The sequence below is a fragment of the Propithecus coquereli genome, unplaced genomic scaffold, assembly GCF_000956105.1.
Source record: "Propithecus coquereli isolate 6110/MARCELLA unplaced genomic scaffold, Pcoq_1.0 Scaffold76, whole genome shotgun sequence".
NCBI classification, from domain to species: Eukaryota; Metazoa; Chordata; class Mammalia; order Primates; family Indriidae; genus Propithecus; species Propithecus coquereli.
Genome location: NW_012153729.1, coordinates 4689424 through 4703504, shown reverse-complemented (window position 1 = coordinate 4703504; position 14081 = coordinate 4689424). Strand labels below are relative to the sequence as shown.

The following is a 14081-nucleotide window of genomic DNA, read 5'->3' as shown; positions in this document are numbered from 1 at the left end:
GAAACATGGGTGTCAAAAATATCTGACAACAAATGTTAGTGTTGATGTAGAGGGATTGAGACTCTCCTTCACTGCTTGTGTATATACATTAATATCTGTGTGTGTATATGTACGTATATAATGTGTATAATGTATGTGTATATGTATGTATAAAATGATTTAAGCACTTTGGAAAGTGGCTTAGCAAATTCTTGTAAAGTTGAGTATTTACTTATCACATTCCTACGTATTTACCCAAGAAATATTTATATCGTCTTTATTCACAATAGCCAGATACCAGAAACAATGCAAGTGTCTGTCAGCAGGAAAATGGATAAACACATCTTGTGTGTTCATGCAATGGAATACTACTCAGGAAGAGAAAAGAATGAACTACTGATGTGTGCAATGACATTGATGAGTCTCAAAAATTATGCTGTACGAAAGAAGTCAGACATAAATGGGTACATATTGTGTAGTTCCATTTATATGAAGTTCAAGAACAGGCTCTAATCAATAGAAACCAGTGGCTGTCTACGGGAGATGGAGATTGACTGAAAGAGCAGTGTGTGAACTTTCCGGGGTGATGGGTATGTTCTCTAATTTGATTGGAGTAGTAGTTGCTCAAATGTATACACGTATCAAAAATCGAGTTGTATCCATAAGACTTATGCATTTCACTATACGAAAGGGTTTTTATTTTTATTTCCCCACAATGAAATAAAGGAGGGGGGAGTCTAAGAGGGAAAAGGAAATCTGTAAAAGATGCTTTCTGGAGAGTTGTTGCCATCAGTGGATACTCCTCCTCCCTTCACTGGGGAGATACAGTGGTTCTACCCACTGACCCCAAGTTGAGCAAACGGGGCTTTGCAAGAGGTTGCCTGCAAAGCTTTGAAGAGAGTTCTTGCAGTCGGGAAGCACGGAGAACTAGTGCCGGCCTCAAGAATCTAAGTACCTAGAGTGAGATGTGGGAAGTGTTGACTTCTCTTGGGTAAGGGATGGATGGGTTTCCATTGACCAAATGGGGGTCCTCTGAAAGAGGGAACAAGCATGGCATCCTCGGGGGTCCTGTTTGGCAGAGTTGTCTCAGGGCAAGGAGACCTCAGCAGAAAGAGGCTGAAGGTTTCTGAGGAGCAGAGCGTGCAGAAAAGTGTAGGATCACTCCTCTTCCCCACCGCAGGTTTCCATCCTAAAGCAATCATGAGTTGAAGGGAAGAGAAGATTTAATATTAAACCAATTTAGGCATTTCCTGGGAAGGGGGGACATTTCAATGACTAAAATGAGACTTTTAAAAGAATAACTACATGAAAAGAAGACTTTTTATTTTCTGAGAGTGATGGGAAAAGTTACATCCACTTCCTTCCCCACCCCCCACTCCCACCTCCAGTGAACACTCAGGACCAAGGAAAGACCTAGCTCCCGAATAAAGTCTAAAACGAGTCAATAAAGGCAAATAGAAAGTTGCATGTTGATCACAGTCCACATAGGTTACCTGTATATCCAACTAAGCATCTCCACTTACATTTCTACAGTCTGCAGTTTGTTCAGTGACACCACCTCTCCCCCTGCCACTGAAGACAGAGCATGGAGGTTGTCCTTGACGCCACCTTCTCTTCTTGGTGGTCCTCATCCCACCAGCTCCCAACCCCTACAATCCCCCGCTTGAGTCCTCTCATAGTCACCCCCTTCTCTGCATTTCTATTGCCACTACTGTGGCCTTAGCTCAGGCCTTTATCTCTTCTATGATGGACTAAACAAGAGACTCCGATGTGGTCTCCCTGCTCCCAGATTTTGACAGTGAAGTCAAAAGTCTGGGTTGGTTGCAGGGGAAACAATGTCCTGTTTTTTAAACACACAACAGCTCCTGCCATTTTCTGGTTAAAATCCTTCTAAAGTTCACTCTGATTCCATCTCTACTTATCTCTTAATGAATTCTCTGCTCTTTCCCTACCCACATCTAAACCTAGTCACACCAAACCAACTTGCAGTTACCCCAAAGCATGAGCCTTTTTCCTGTCTTCGTTTTCTGCACAGTCCCTTGCCTGTGCCTGAACTGTCTTCCCTGAGCTGGACGACTCCCCTCTCCTCCGGCGGGTTCTCTGTGTCCTCCAGCCTCTGTATCTGTGTAGCACGCTACATACCTCTCTAGCGCAACACTCAGTGCTATCGTCACTTTAATTTCTCGTGAGCTTCTTATCTTGTTAGTTTTGGAGTCTCCAACTCCTATCTGGCATATAGTGAGCACTCATCAAAAGTTCATTTAATTGATTATTTAATTGCAAAGTAAATTGCTGACTTTTAGCCTTCTAATACTTGATTCTCATCTCAGGATCTGGGGAAACAAACTTAATATGTCCATGAATTCATCAATAAACAGTTATCGAGTTCCTGTTGTGTGTCAAACACTTTTCTAGGCACTGGAGATAAGTTGGGAACAAGATAAAGTCCAAAGCCTTAGTTGGAGGAGGCAAACACATAAATGCCAAAGGTAATTTCAGGAAGTGGTGGTATTACAAACAGACAGAATGACGGGTCAGTGAGTGACTGGGGCGATGGCAGTATAGATAACTCTGTCTAGGATGGTCAGGGAAGGTCCCTCGGAGAAGGTGACATTTGAGCTGATACCTGAAAGATGGAAAGGAAGTAACGGAAAATTCTGATGAAAGGGTCAAGAAAGCAGCAAGTGCAAAGGCCCTGAAATAGCAAAGAGTTTCAGAGATTGAGAGTGAGAAAGAGGGTAGAGAGGTGGGGCATGGAGATTAAGGAGAGTAATAGCAAGAGATGAGGTTATGGGAGTAGGCCAGGGCTAGATTGCTCAGGGCTGAAGTCAGCAAACCTTTTCTGTAGTGACCAGCTAGTATATATTTTAGGCTTTGCTGGCTACTATCTTTGTTCCAACCACTCAACTCTGTCATATAGCAGGAAAGCACATAGGCAATATGTGGACTACTGGGCATGACTTTGTTCCAATAAAACTTTATTTGCAACAATAGGTAGTGGGCTGGATTTGGAACATGGGCTGCAGTTTGCTAACCTCTGGAGTAGGGCAGTTGAATCCCATGATAAGGAATTTGGATTTTATTCCAAGTGGGTCGGTAGCCATTGGGAGCTATAGAACGGGGGAGACACATGGTCAGATTTTGCTTTAAAGAGATTCCCTGCAACATAATTTACAAGATAAGAATTGTATTTCTCTGTTTATTCTCCCTTTCCCATTATGAACTCTATTTCAAATTCTCTTTCGAAAACTGAGGGGATGGTGAGAGTCTCTGGTAGTCGCCTGAGCCGTTGACTAGTTACATGACCTTAGGTTAATTGCCTAATCTCTCTGAGCCTCAGTTTCCTTCTTTATAGAACTGCAATAATAACACCTGTCTCTAAGGGTTATTAAATGGATTACATGAGATCATGAATGTAAAGCATCTGTCACAGTGCCTGGCAAAGTAAACGCTCAATGATGTAAATCCTTTTTCCTCTTTTTTCCTTCTGTTGAGAGCCTGTGTGTGTCATACTGCAGTCAATGGGGGTAAATGTAAAACTTGGTAATTGAGTTGAAAAATCAATTGCACAATTACAGGTTAGGTAAGAAATTGCTCAACGTAATATAACTGGGTGATTTGGCTGCTATAAGAGCTAATACAATTTTAATTTAAATAAATAGCAGTACACTTTCTCATTACAGGAACAATAAATGCATTTGTATTCCATATTAGACAGGTATTTGGAGTCCTGGAAATAATTCTGGTGCACCGATTTGAGAATGCTAGTAAGTAAAGTACGTTCAAAGAATGACAAATACGAAAGGGATTGAGAACCATATCATACGTAAAATGTGTTGGAAGTATTCAGCTTGGGAAAAGAAGACTAGACGAAAACTTAAAAGCTGTACAAATATTTGAAGGGCTATCATCTGGGAGAAAGAGAAGACACACCATACAGGTGTAGAGATGGGCTACCTTGGGCCATCGGGTGGAAACTGTAGAGAGAATTTTCCACGATTAAAGATCTCCATGATGGAAGAAGTCAACTCCCAATCAATGCAAGAATTCTGCAAGAGATGGAGGAGTATTCAACGGCTTAGATTCTGATTCCATAGCTTGTAGGGTACATTAACCAAACCTCTGGAAATCAAGAGACCCTTTGGATACCAGGGACTGGATCCTTCTCTTGGGGTCTTTGGCAAAAAGAAGATTGTGAGATAGCTGAATCCATAGTTCATCAAGAAGCAGAGAGTTTAATAGAGGGTTATTAAGGGGAGGAAAGAGGAGGGCCAGGAGGGAGTGGCTAAGGTTAAAATAGAGAGGGTTCACCTTTATGTAAATTGAATCAATTTCATGTCACTAAAAAATGAATGAAGATCAGGAGAGGAAAAAAATGCTTAGGAAGTTCTCTTGGAAGTCATTTCCAAGTCAACTACCCCTTCCTTGCGCCTCATCTCCAAAGTGACCGTAATCTGTTGCATTTTTTTTTTCATAGCACATGAGCAAGAAAATACCAGGGAATACTATTTACCCAATGAGGGTAAGCTTTCTTGTTCACAGCTGTATCCCAATCCATAGAAAGTTCTCGACAAATGTTTATGGAAAGAAAGAGGCATGGAAATCTTCCTAAAGTGGAATATGGCAGCATGAAATATTGGCAGTGGGATTGAGTTCAATATAAAATCCTGAATACTCAAGGGATATGTCGTAACAGCAGCTTCAAGGTAATGCACATATTGCCCCAAATTCAGTCTGTTTTTCTTTTTCCTGAGCTTCCCCGTCCCATGTTGTATTTGGTCTAAGAAGAATTATTCTCCAGAAATACAGAGTGAAATAGTTCTAGTCTGTGGACGATGGAAGAAAAATAGCCCAATCAGGGCTAACTTTCCTCAACGGAATTTTCAGCTCCAGAAGTCAATGGGAGACTCTAAGAAACTGCAGGGGAGAGGTGGCAAGGAAAGGACAAAGGAACTTAGTAGGAAGAGGAAAGTGAAGGATGAAGGGGCAGGTCATTAATGTTTCTTGTATGCTTTCCCTAATTTAACCGCTGTTATGCCTAAGCGATAATGTCATTTGAGAAATGGAAATCGCCTGAGTCTCAGAGGCATGAGACCCTGCGTAAGGACAGGTATTGTAGAGAGCCCCAATGTCTCCTGTGCAGTGCTATCAAATTCATGGACATGATGAAAAGTAGGTATTTATTGAGCACCTATTATGTTGGCATTGTTGAGAACAGAAAGAAAAGTATCTTGCTTGCAGCCTTGGATGCCATGGTTGACTAGCCAACAGTTATGGTTGTGCGCAGATGCAGCTTTTGTGGGAGTGAATCTTAGACAATTTTGTTTTTTTGGGGGGGGGGTCTTTAAAAAAAAGAATATCAACTTTTAAAATTTGAAATTAAGTACAGGTCCTTCAAAGGAGCCTGTGCTTTTAAGGGGTTCTGAGGTTTTCTCTTCTTTGCTTCATAGTAAATCTATCTCTGACACTAGTGACAGTTCATCCATTAATTTAATATAAAAAGTGCCACAGTGTTGCCTCAAAAGTGTTCATTCTGGAAATCAGGGGAAGGGATTAGGTGACATGGAGTCGAAGGGGGAAAGTCGGACAGTTCAAACTAATCCACATGATTCTATTTTCATGATAGACCAAAAGACTGATTCTAAATGAGTTTGATTTTTATTCTCTTTTGCTAAAAATTTCCTTTTTGTTAAAATAGTTAAAAAGAAAAGGTTTTATTTTGAGTGCAGATATCCTAGCTCTACACACAAGCCTTTTCTGGGATGGAGGACTCTTTCCTAGGTTTCCAATCAATGTGATCCTGTTGCCAGGGTGATAAACTCTGTGCTTCTGGATTTAGAATGAAAATTCCTCCAAAATATTTTACAACCTGGTGATATTGGGCTTTGCCTATATCTGGTGGATCTGGGGGTGAGTGGGATTCTGGGGGATTCTCTCCCTGCCCTCCAGTGTCTCTTGTATTCTATTGTGTATCCGAGCCACTTGGGGAGCTTGTGAAAATCCTTTTTCCTGGGTGTCACTCCCAGAAATTCTAATGCAGGAGGACTGCTGCATGGACCAGGAGACCCAGATGCAGTCAATTCCCAGACTGCTCCTAGCTAAAAACTCCTCTAATAACAACCCTGTTACATGTAGGAGGAATTATACACATTCTCACCAAAAGGAGAAACCGAGGCACAGGACAGTTAAAGCAACATGCCTTAGGTTACCTGACAAGTTTGTGTCTGAACAGAATATTCTGGCTCCAAGAAGGCCTGCCAAAGGTCATATGCCGAGGAAAAGTGCATATTCCTAGGGGAGAGAACGGTCTAGCAAACACATAGATCTGGTAGGGAAGGGGGTGGTCACGGTGGAATGGTGCGTGTTGATTTTAATGGACAAAGGGATTAGGACCCATAAGGTGGACAGGAATTAGTGAACACCACTGAGACTTTTAAAAGGGACTTTGTGAGTGTTGGCAAGAGAAAAAAATAAAGAGATTTTGTAAGAACGGAGGGCCTAAGTGAATGGGAGGCTATGTCCCAAACAAGGAACCAATGTGCTGTCTGGAGAGGTAGGGCGGGATTTGCACAGTCCCCCGCAGATCACGGGCCCTCAATCAATGTTTGTTGAAGGAATTTGCAAAGGAGGCCGAGTACTAATGTTGCCTCCATTTGATAACTACCATTTTCCTGGTTGCCGTGAGCCTGCCTTGGGATGCAAGCCAGGAATCCAATAAGCAGAAACAGACAATGTGAGGTAATGCCAGCGAGGTTGGCCTCTGGTTAAGACTGTCGAGACACCGGCCTAGTAGTAAAACCAGCCTGAGGTGGTGAAGGTGACTCCTCCGAGACACTTCCCCAATCAGCTGGGGTGACGGTGGGGGGTGGGGTGGGGGAGGAGGTGTGCCCTTGTGAGAGCGGGAGGGAAGGGCTGATTTCATCTATTTAGTGAAAAATGACCTGAACGTTTCTCTGAACCTGGAAACTCCCCATCTCACTGGGGCCAAGGAAAACAGGATTAGGTCTTACTGCTTCTACGATGGCTTCGCATCTGCTCAGAATGAGTTAAAGCGGAGGGAACAGAAAAATAATCTCCTCCCATTGTCTCTGCAGAGAAATCAGGAAGGCTCCGTATCATTTAAAGAGTTAATATGACAGTCTGGTTCCCTGCAGACAACTTTGTCTCTGGCTTCCTTTGCTTTTTAAATGGATACCCCATTTCTTCGGTATGTGTTCACTGTAACAGAAAGTTTGCCATGTTAAATTCAGACAAGCAAGTCACCCCCTCTGGCATTCTGTCTACTGACAAGCTACCGATTTCAAGTCTAATATTCTCTCTGACCCCCACAGGGGAACAGCTTTTGCCCTGAAGCATGAGGTTGTTAAAACCACAACAAGCATTTTGGCAGAGTGGGCAACTACTGACATGTAATTTTCTATGGGACCTACTGGGGTGGCACTTTTCAAGACTTTTCCACTTAGATTTTGGGAGATACAGTCTTTTCCTCAATGTCTGTTTTAGGATTGCCAAAGTGCACATAAAAAAAGAAAACATCACAGCAATTGGCACTTAATCTCTTTTGTGCATAAATTTGTCAAATCATTCTTTGAACAGGAGAACCAATGAATAAATCCATGGGGCCATTTTCTTTTTAATGCAATGTATATTTATTGTAAACAATAATATACAAAAAAAAAGAAAGAAAGAAAGAAAGGAAAGGTAAGTTTCACAGAGAGAACAAAAGGTTTGGGGCTAGGGGCAGAACAAGTGAAACAAACAAAACACAAACACAAACCAAACCTTACCTAAAGACAAAATATGATTTAAATGCCAGGTTTCTTAAGTTACAGAAATATCTTTTTAAAAAGATCTGCTTTTATACAGAAATTGAAAGATGCCATATCATGAGTGCTTTAAGATTTTTATTCTACTGACTTCTAAAACTGTTAATATATCTTTTTTTAAATAAAAAAAAAAAAGTTTGCTGTCTTTTTTAAAAAGCAACCCTCAAACTCTCCAGCCACAGCAGTAACTAAGATTAAGGTCTGTCAGGGGGCTGATCCCCTCTGGTATCTTCCCGCTGGAAGAGAACAAGCAGGGGAATATTGATGACACACGCTTGCATTGTTTTGTGTCACAACACAAACACACACAATTTAGGCAGCCCAAGGTCTGTGGCAGAAAACACTGCAAATGACTCAGTGATACACTACATTTGCAATCTCTCATTTGTACAAAAAGAGAAAGATTCCAGTTTGTTTTCAACAAAAACAACAAAGAAAAAAAAAAAGGACGGACAAAAAGGCATTTGTACAAATCTAGGACAAGGAATCCAAAGAAACTTGCTTTTAATAATAAAAAAAAGATTAAAGAGATAAATAAAAAAAAAACTGGTTACAGTTAAGAACATAATTTAACAACAGATGACCATACCCTTTGAGGAAGGCTCCAACAACCTATTTTAAAGAAGGTAAATTTAAAAAAAAAAAAAAAGGAAGATTTTTTTTTTTTAATTAAAACCTCTCCTTACAAAATAAATAATTTTCGCACGTGGAATGTCTTGAAGGTTAACTGCTGGTGTTCAGAGAGGCACAGGTGACAGTCGGAGTGTGCGAGCATCTGCCTTCCACGTGGGGCCCGGGCAGGCAACCAGGGGCAGCGCTGCAGCACTTACTGGCTGCTGAAACATTCCCAAAACGGATTTCGTCTCCTTTGCTTGCCTTTTGCCTTAAGACTGTAGCAATCCAGCAAAGGCAGGAGGAAATGCACTAAAAGAGAGCACAGTATTTTTCAGCAGCACGATTTTAAGGCTCAAGGTGTTTTTCTCGTTTAAAAAATATACATACGATAAAGCTTACCAAATGCTTCTCTACACTATTATTGTTTAATCCCGTATTTGCGAAATAAGGCCTTTCTTTTTCTCTTTAAGGCAGCTCCTCCTTGAATCCGAAAGGCTGAGGAATTAAGCAAAGCTAACCCCCCAAATTGATCACGTAACACAATTCTGCTTTTTTCTTTTTTACGTTAATACAACAACAGGTTTTTTTTTTTCTTTTCTGTAAGAGAAAGCAAATCTGTACAAAAATACTCTGGTTGCAAGAAAAGCTAGGGCACGCTGTTCAACTAAGAGTAGTTTAGCTGTTGGAAAAATAAGAGCATTTAATTTTTTTTAATCTAAAAATATGTATAAATCCCCTCAAAATGGTAATGAATCATACACAGTACATACTAAAAATATTTAAAATAGAGAATATTCCTCACAGAGGACTTTTTTCTTTAATTACTGCTAAAAAATAATTACAAAGTCCAAACAGGCAGAGATTGAGCAAATGGATCACTCGGTTCGCCATCACCCTCCATGCTTGCTCTGGAGAAAGTTTATCAAGTCCGGTTTCTTGTGGATTCTGCCGGTCCATCTCGCCAAGGGTGGCCTGGCCACTCATTCGGAACAAGTTGGCGATGCGTTCGGATAGATAATGTCTGTGTCTTGGAATCTGGGCACGAATTGCCTTTAGCTTAAATGTCTTTAAGGAGTAAGAAAACAAAAACGTCCAAAGGGAATGCTGGTTGGTTATTGATCTCTTCGGGTATCTCGATGATCATCTGGGCCGTCTTCGCCCCCTGGGGCAGGTCTCCTCAAGGTCTGGTGAGCTGTGTGTACACGGGTTGTTCCCAGTGCTGGGGGCTGTGGGTCTGCGGGATGGAAGGGACCCCGGAGGTGTCGGCGATGGGGGTGTACATGGGGCGCTGCGCGGGGTTCATGTAGGTGAAGGTGGAGTAGAGGCCGGAGCCCTGGCCGGCCGCGTGGCTGTAGTAGGAGCCGGAGTTCTGGTGGTCGGTGTAGTCGTACTGGGAGCGCGTGATGGGCGGGTAGGACGGGCTGTAGTGCGGGAGGTTGAAGGGGCTGTAGGCGATCTGCTGCGGCGAGTGCTGCTGCTCGCTGTAGTGGCTGGGGCTCAGCTGCTCCGTCTTGATGTGCGTTCGCTGCGACTGGCCCGGCTCGCTGCTCAGCGTGGTCAGCGTGTGCGCCTGCGGCTGCTGCGGGGGCGCGGCCGGCTGCTGCGGGGGCGCCGCCTGCGCCTGCGGGGGCGCCTGCGGGGCCTGCGGGGGCTGCTGCGGCGGCGGGGGCGGCGCCTGCTGCTTGGACATCCACACGTGGCCCGCGCCCGCGGGGGTCGCCGCGGTGCTGCTGATGCCGTAGCTGCCCGTGTAGGTGACCTGGCCGTGTGTGGCCGGCACCCCCGGGTGGCCGTTGGGCGGCAGGTACTGATCAAATTCGTTGACGTCGAAGGTCTCAATGTTGGAGATGACGTCGCTGCTCAGCTCGCCGATGTCCACGTCGCGGAAGTCGATGGGAGGCTGTCTGCCCCCCTCGGGCAGGGGGCGCCCCTCTCGCTTCAGGTCAGCCTTGCCCGGCTGCACGTCGGTTTTGGGGGTGGTGGGTGGAGTCGGTGGGCCCTGGGATTGCCCTGCAGGCAGTAAAAGAGGAAAAAGCACCGGAAAATCAACAAGGGCTGTGCAAAGACCCCAATCTTAGGAACCCTCCTGGGATCCTCCCCCTCTGCCGGGGTGTAATAGGGACCTGCGCCCGCGCTGGTGGCGCACTGCGCTGGAGATAAGTCCCCGAATGATTAACCCGCGGGTACACACCAGGCAACCTTCTTTTATCAGGGGAGGGTCTGGGGCCCGAGGGTCCGGAAGACCAAATTGCTACTTGCAGAAGAGCCCAGTGTGTGCTTTTGGGGTGGAGGAGCGAAGAGAAGAAGGGGGAAGTCTTGCAAAGCTGTAAAGGCATTTTACCTCGCAATAAAAAATTGATCTCTTAGGACGCAGGGATTAAGTTGGGGTGCTTGTGCGTGCCTGCGTGCGTGTGTGCGTGTGTGTGGGTGTGTGTGGGTGCCTCATGGGGCTCTGGGCAGGGAGGGGCGTGGGATTAGACGCAGAGAGTAGTGTGTCCCTCCCTGGGGAGCGCAAAGTCCCCAGGAAGAATGTCCTAGGCGGAGGCCTGTCAGGCACCCGGGCCTGGGGGCCGAGGGGTGACTCACCGGAGTGCTCGCCGGGGGAGTGCACCTCGCTCATGCCGGAGGAGGAGTGCGGCGAGTCGGCCTGCAGCGCCTTGAAGATGGCGTTGGGGGAGATGTGTGTCTGCTCCGTGGCCTCCTCGGCCTCCGCCTGCCCGTTCTTCACCGACTTCCTCCGTCGCGGCTGGTACTTGTAATCCGGGTGGTCCTTCTTGTGCTGCACGCGCAGCCGCTCCGCCTCCTCCACGAAGGGCCGCTTCTCGCTCTCGTTCAGAAGTCTGCAAGGTGGGGGGGGGGCGCAGAGGAAAAGAGGGAGCGAGTGAGTGACACCCGCAGAGCTGTCAGGCCGGCGGGGGAGGGGACGGGACCCCGGCCACTGGGCTGCCTTCGCGCACAAGCCCCCCCCCCCCCCCCGCCTCCTGCTTTCCAGCCTCTGCCGCAGCTCATAACTTTTCTTAAAAAAAACAAAAACAAAAAAAAGGTAAAAAAAATAAAAAAGCAAAATAGGAAAAAAAAAATCTCAGTTCTTATAGTCCGACCTGAGCGGTCACTCCCCGTCCCGCCCCCTCCCCTTCCCTTTTATTTTGGAAACCCTGCAGATGAAAATAGCTCCCCGCGGCTGCCGCTCTAAACCCTTTGCTACTGGAGTTATTTCTCCCCACCCCGACACCCTTTAACAACTTTCCCCCAAACTACTGAAGCTGCGAGAGGCTCCTCGCGCCCCCCATGACCCCCACCTATTTCCAGCAGCCTCCCTCTCCCCTCCCCATCCGCCCGTTTCTGCCCAGGGTCTCCTCCAGCCTGGGTTTCTTCCCCCCACCCTCCATCCCATCTCTGTGGGTTTAGGGCTGCAGGGGAGAGGCAAAGTGCACTCCCCCCGCACCCCCCTAGAACTTCTAAGCGACCCGCAGGCAGGCTGGCAGCCCCGTCTTCCCGTCTCCTACAAGTCCTCTCCCATCCTCCGCTCGTCTCCCCCACCCCTTCCACCTACCACCCCCTCCCCTCGTCCCCGTGAGCAATCCAAGAACTTTGTGGAACTCTGAGCCAAAGTTACAACTCGCCCCCACTCCCACCCCCACCCCGCTGGCTCCCTGGACTGCAACTCCCCGGCGCTGGGAAGGCGGGGCGCGGAGAGCGGGTCGGGGCCAGCGCCCCCGCCGCCGCGCAGCCCACCCTGCCGCGCCGCCCCCCGCCGGGCCCTACCTCCAGAGCTTGCCCAGCGTCTTGCTGAGCTCCGCGTTGTGCAGGTGCGGGTACTGGTCTGCGAGCTTCCTGCGCGCCGCCTGCGCCCACACCATGAAGGCGTTCATGGGCCGCTTGACGTGCGGCTTGTTCTTGCTGGAGCCGTTGACGCGCACCGGCATGGGCACCAGCGTCCAGTCGTAGCCCTTGAGCACCTGGCTGACAGCCTCGCGGATGCACACGGGGAACTTGTCCTCCTCGCTCTCCTTCTTCAGGTCAGGCTCGCCCTTGGGGAACGTGTTCTCCTGGGGCCGCGTGTTCTCGGTGTCGGAGCCGGAGCCCGATGGGCAGGGCGAGCCCGCCGAGTCTTCGGACATGGTGGGGCTGGGGGCGCCGGACAGGCCCTTCTCCTGCTCGTCGGTCATCTTCATGAAGGGGTCCAGGAGATTCATACGCGGGCTCGGGACAGGGGGCGGGTGGCCGGGAAAGGCGAGAAGCCGCTGCGGCTCGGGGACTCGAGGCGCGGGCTCCTCTCCCTTCGGCTGCCCGGACGCGGAGCGAGCGGCTCCCGGGGAGGCTGGCGCTTCGGCCGGCTGCGGCGGCGAGCACTTGGGGAGGCGGGGTGGCCGCTCCGCAGCTGCCCGCTCCAAACAGGAGCAGACAAATTGGAGAGTTGAAGGAGGAGGGGAAGAAAAAGAGCAAAAGTCGGGGCGCTTGCACCCTTTCTCTTCTCCTCCTGCAAAGAAAAGTTCCCGGGGTGAAACTGGCAAGTCTCAGCGCCGCTGCAGTTCCCAGGCAGTTTCGAGCTCCGCTCTCCGCTCTCCGACTCCCAGCCCCGGGTCTCTTTAATAAATACTCCCCCTCACCTTAGAGACGTCCGGCCAATCGCAGCGCGGCAGTCCCGCGCTTGGCAGGCAGCTGATTGGACGCGATTTTGGGGAGGGAGGAGGACTGCGGCGCTGGGCTGGGTGACGAGAAGGGAGGGGACTGCGGCCAAAGGGTGGACGGTCGGGTGTGTTGGGGGGGTGGGGGGCGCTGCGGGGAAGGCGGGGGACCCGGGACGTCCAAGTGTGTAAGTTTGCCGCACTCTCGGAATGTCAAAATTTCGGTGCCGTCTCTGCGCGAATCTGTGTGCGCGTGTGTGTGAGTGTGAGTGTGTGTCTAGACGAGGATCTGCCCCCACCCCCGACATTTCTTTTCACTGCTGTCTCCGCGGTACCGGGGACTTAGCTGGGGTTTGCAGTATTCGGAAAGCAGCCGCTCCTTAAAGCGTAGCCTAGTTTACGCGCCTGGAGCCTGCCTGCCTGCCTCCAAAAGTGCTTAGAAATAGTCTTTTGAAGCAAATGTTTTGGTGACTCAACGCCCGCTGTTCCTCCGTAATAGTCCATATAAATAGATTAACATGCTCTGGTTCGCCGGGGCTGGTGCGGCTGGTCGGGACTCTGCTGCGCTTTTGCCAAGCGAATCAATGAAAAGCACAGCTAAGTCCCCGCGAAGGCTGGCGGTGGCGGCGGCAGCGGCGGCGGCGACGCAGCAGCCCCGCGCTCTCGGGCCGTCCCGCGCCACACCGACCTTGACCTCGGACAAGTCCTTCTCCCCACCCCCCTAACCCCCCATCCCGCCGACGCTCCTCAGTGACAGGGCCACCACTTTGACGTTCTGCTTTTCGCCTCCCGGCCGAGTCAAAAGCGCCAGCAGCGTTGCCGCTCGGAGGAGTTTGCAAACGGCTCTGGCTTGGAGAGACCCAAGTTTGCGAATGCGGCCGTCCGGGGCCGCGAGGCCGAGACCGGTCACTCGGTTTGTAAAAGGCTAAACAAATGGGCACCGCCGCAGACAAAACAGTCCGCTTTGGCGCGGTGGTGCTGCTCGCCTGCCTTTGCTCTTCTTTAAGAACACCTGGAGGGGTGAAGCGCCCGT

General features: G+C 48.5%; 1 protein-coding gene across 1 annotated transcript; it reads right to left on the bottom strand.

The window, feature by feature from the left end:
• Nucleotides 1-7604: 7604 nt before the first annotated feature.
• On the bottom strand, nucleotides 7605-12994 carry SOX9 (SRY (sex determining region Y)-box 9). Its single transcript, XM_012662389.1, has 3 exons — nucleotides 12186-12994; nucleotides 11007-11260; nucleotides 7605-10430 (listed from the first exon to the last, which is right to left on the bottom strand). Exons 1-3 carry the CDS (start codon nucleotides 12614-12616, stop codon nucleotides 9598-9600), a joined length of 1518 nt encoding a protein of 505 aa, XP_012517843.1. The 5' UTR covers nucleotides 12617-12994; the 3' UTR covers nucleotides 7605-9597.
• Nucleotides 12995-14081: the final 1087 nt, after the last annotated feature.

Bases quoted from the DNA above. Each gene is read 5' to 3' on its own strand.
- SOX9 (XM_012662389.1), bottom strand. From the start codon at position 12,616: ATGAATCTCCTGGACCCCTTCATGAAGATGACCGACGAGCAGGAGAAG. The intron at 11,261-12,185 runs GTAGGGCCCGGC...CCCACCTTGCAG, and splicing joins ACGCTGGGCAAGCTCTGGAG to ACTTCTGAACGAGAGCGAGA. The intron at 10,431-11,006 runs GTGAGTCACCCC...TACTGCCTGCAG, and splicing joins CTCCCCCGGCGAGCACTCCG to GGCAATCCCAGGGCCCACCG.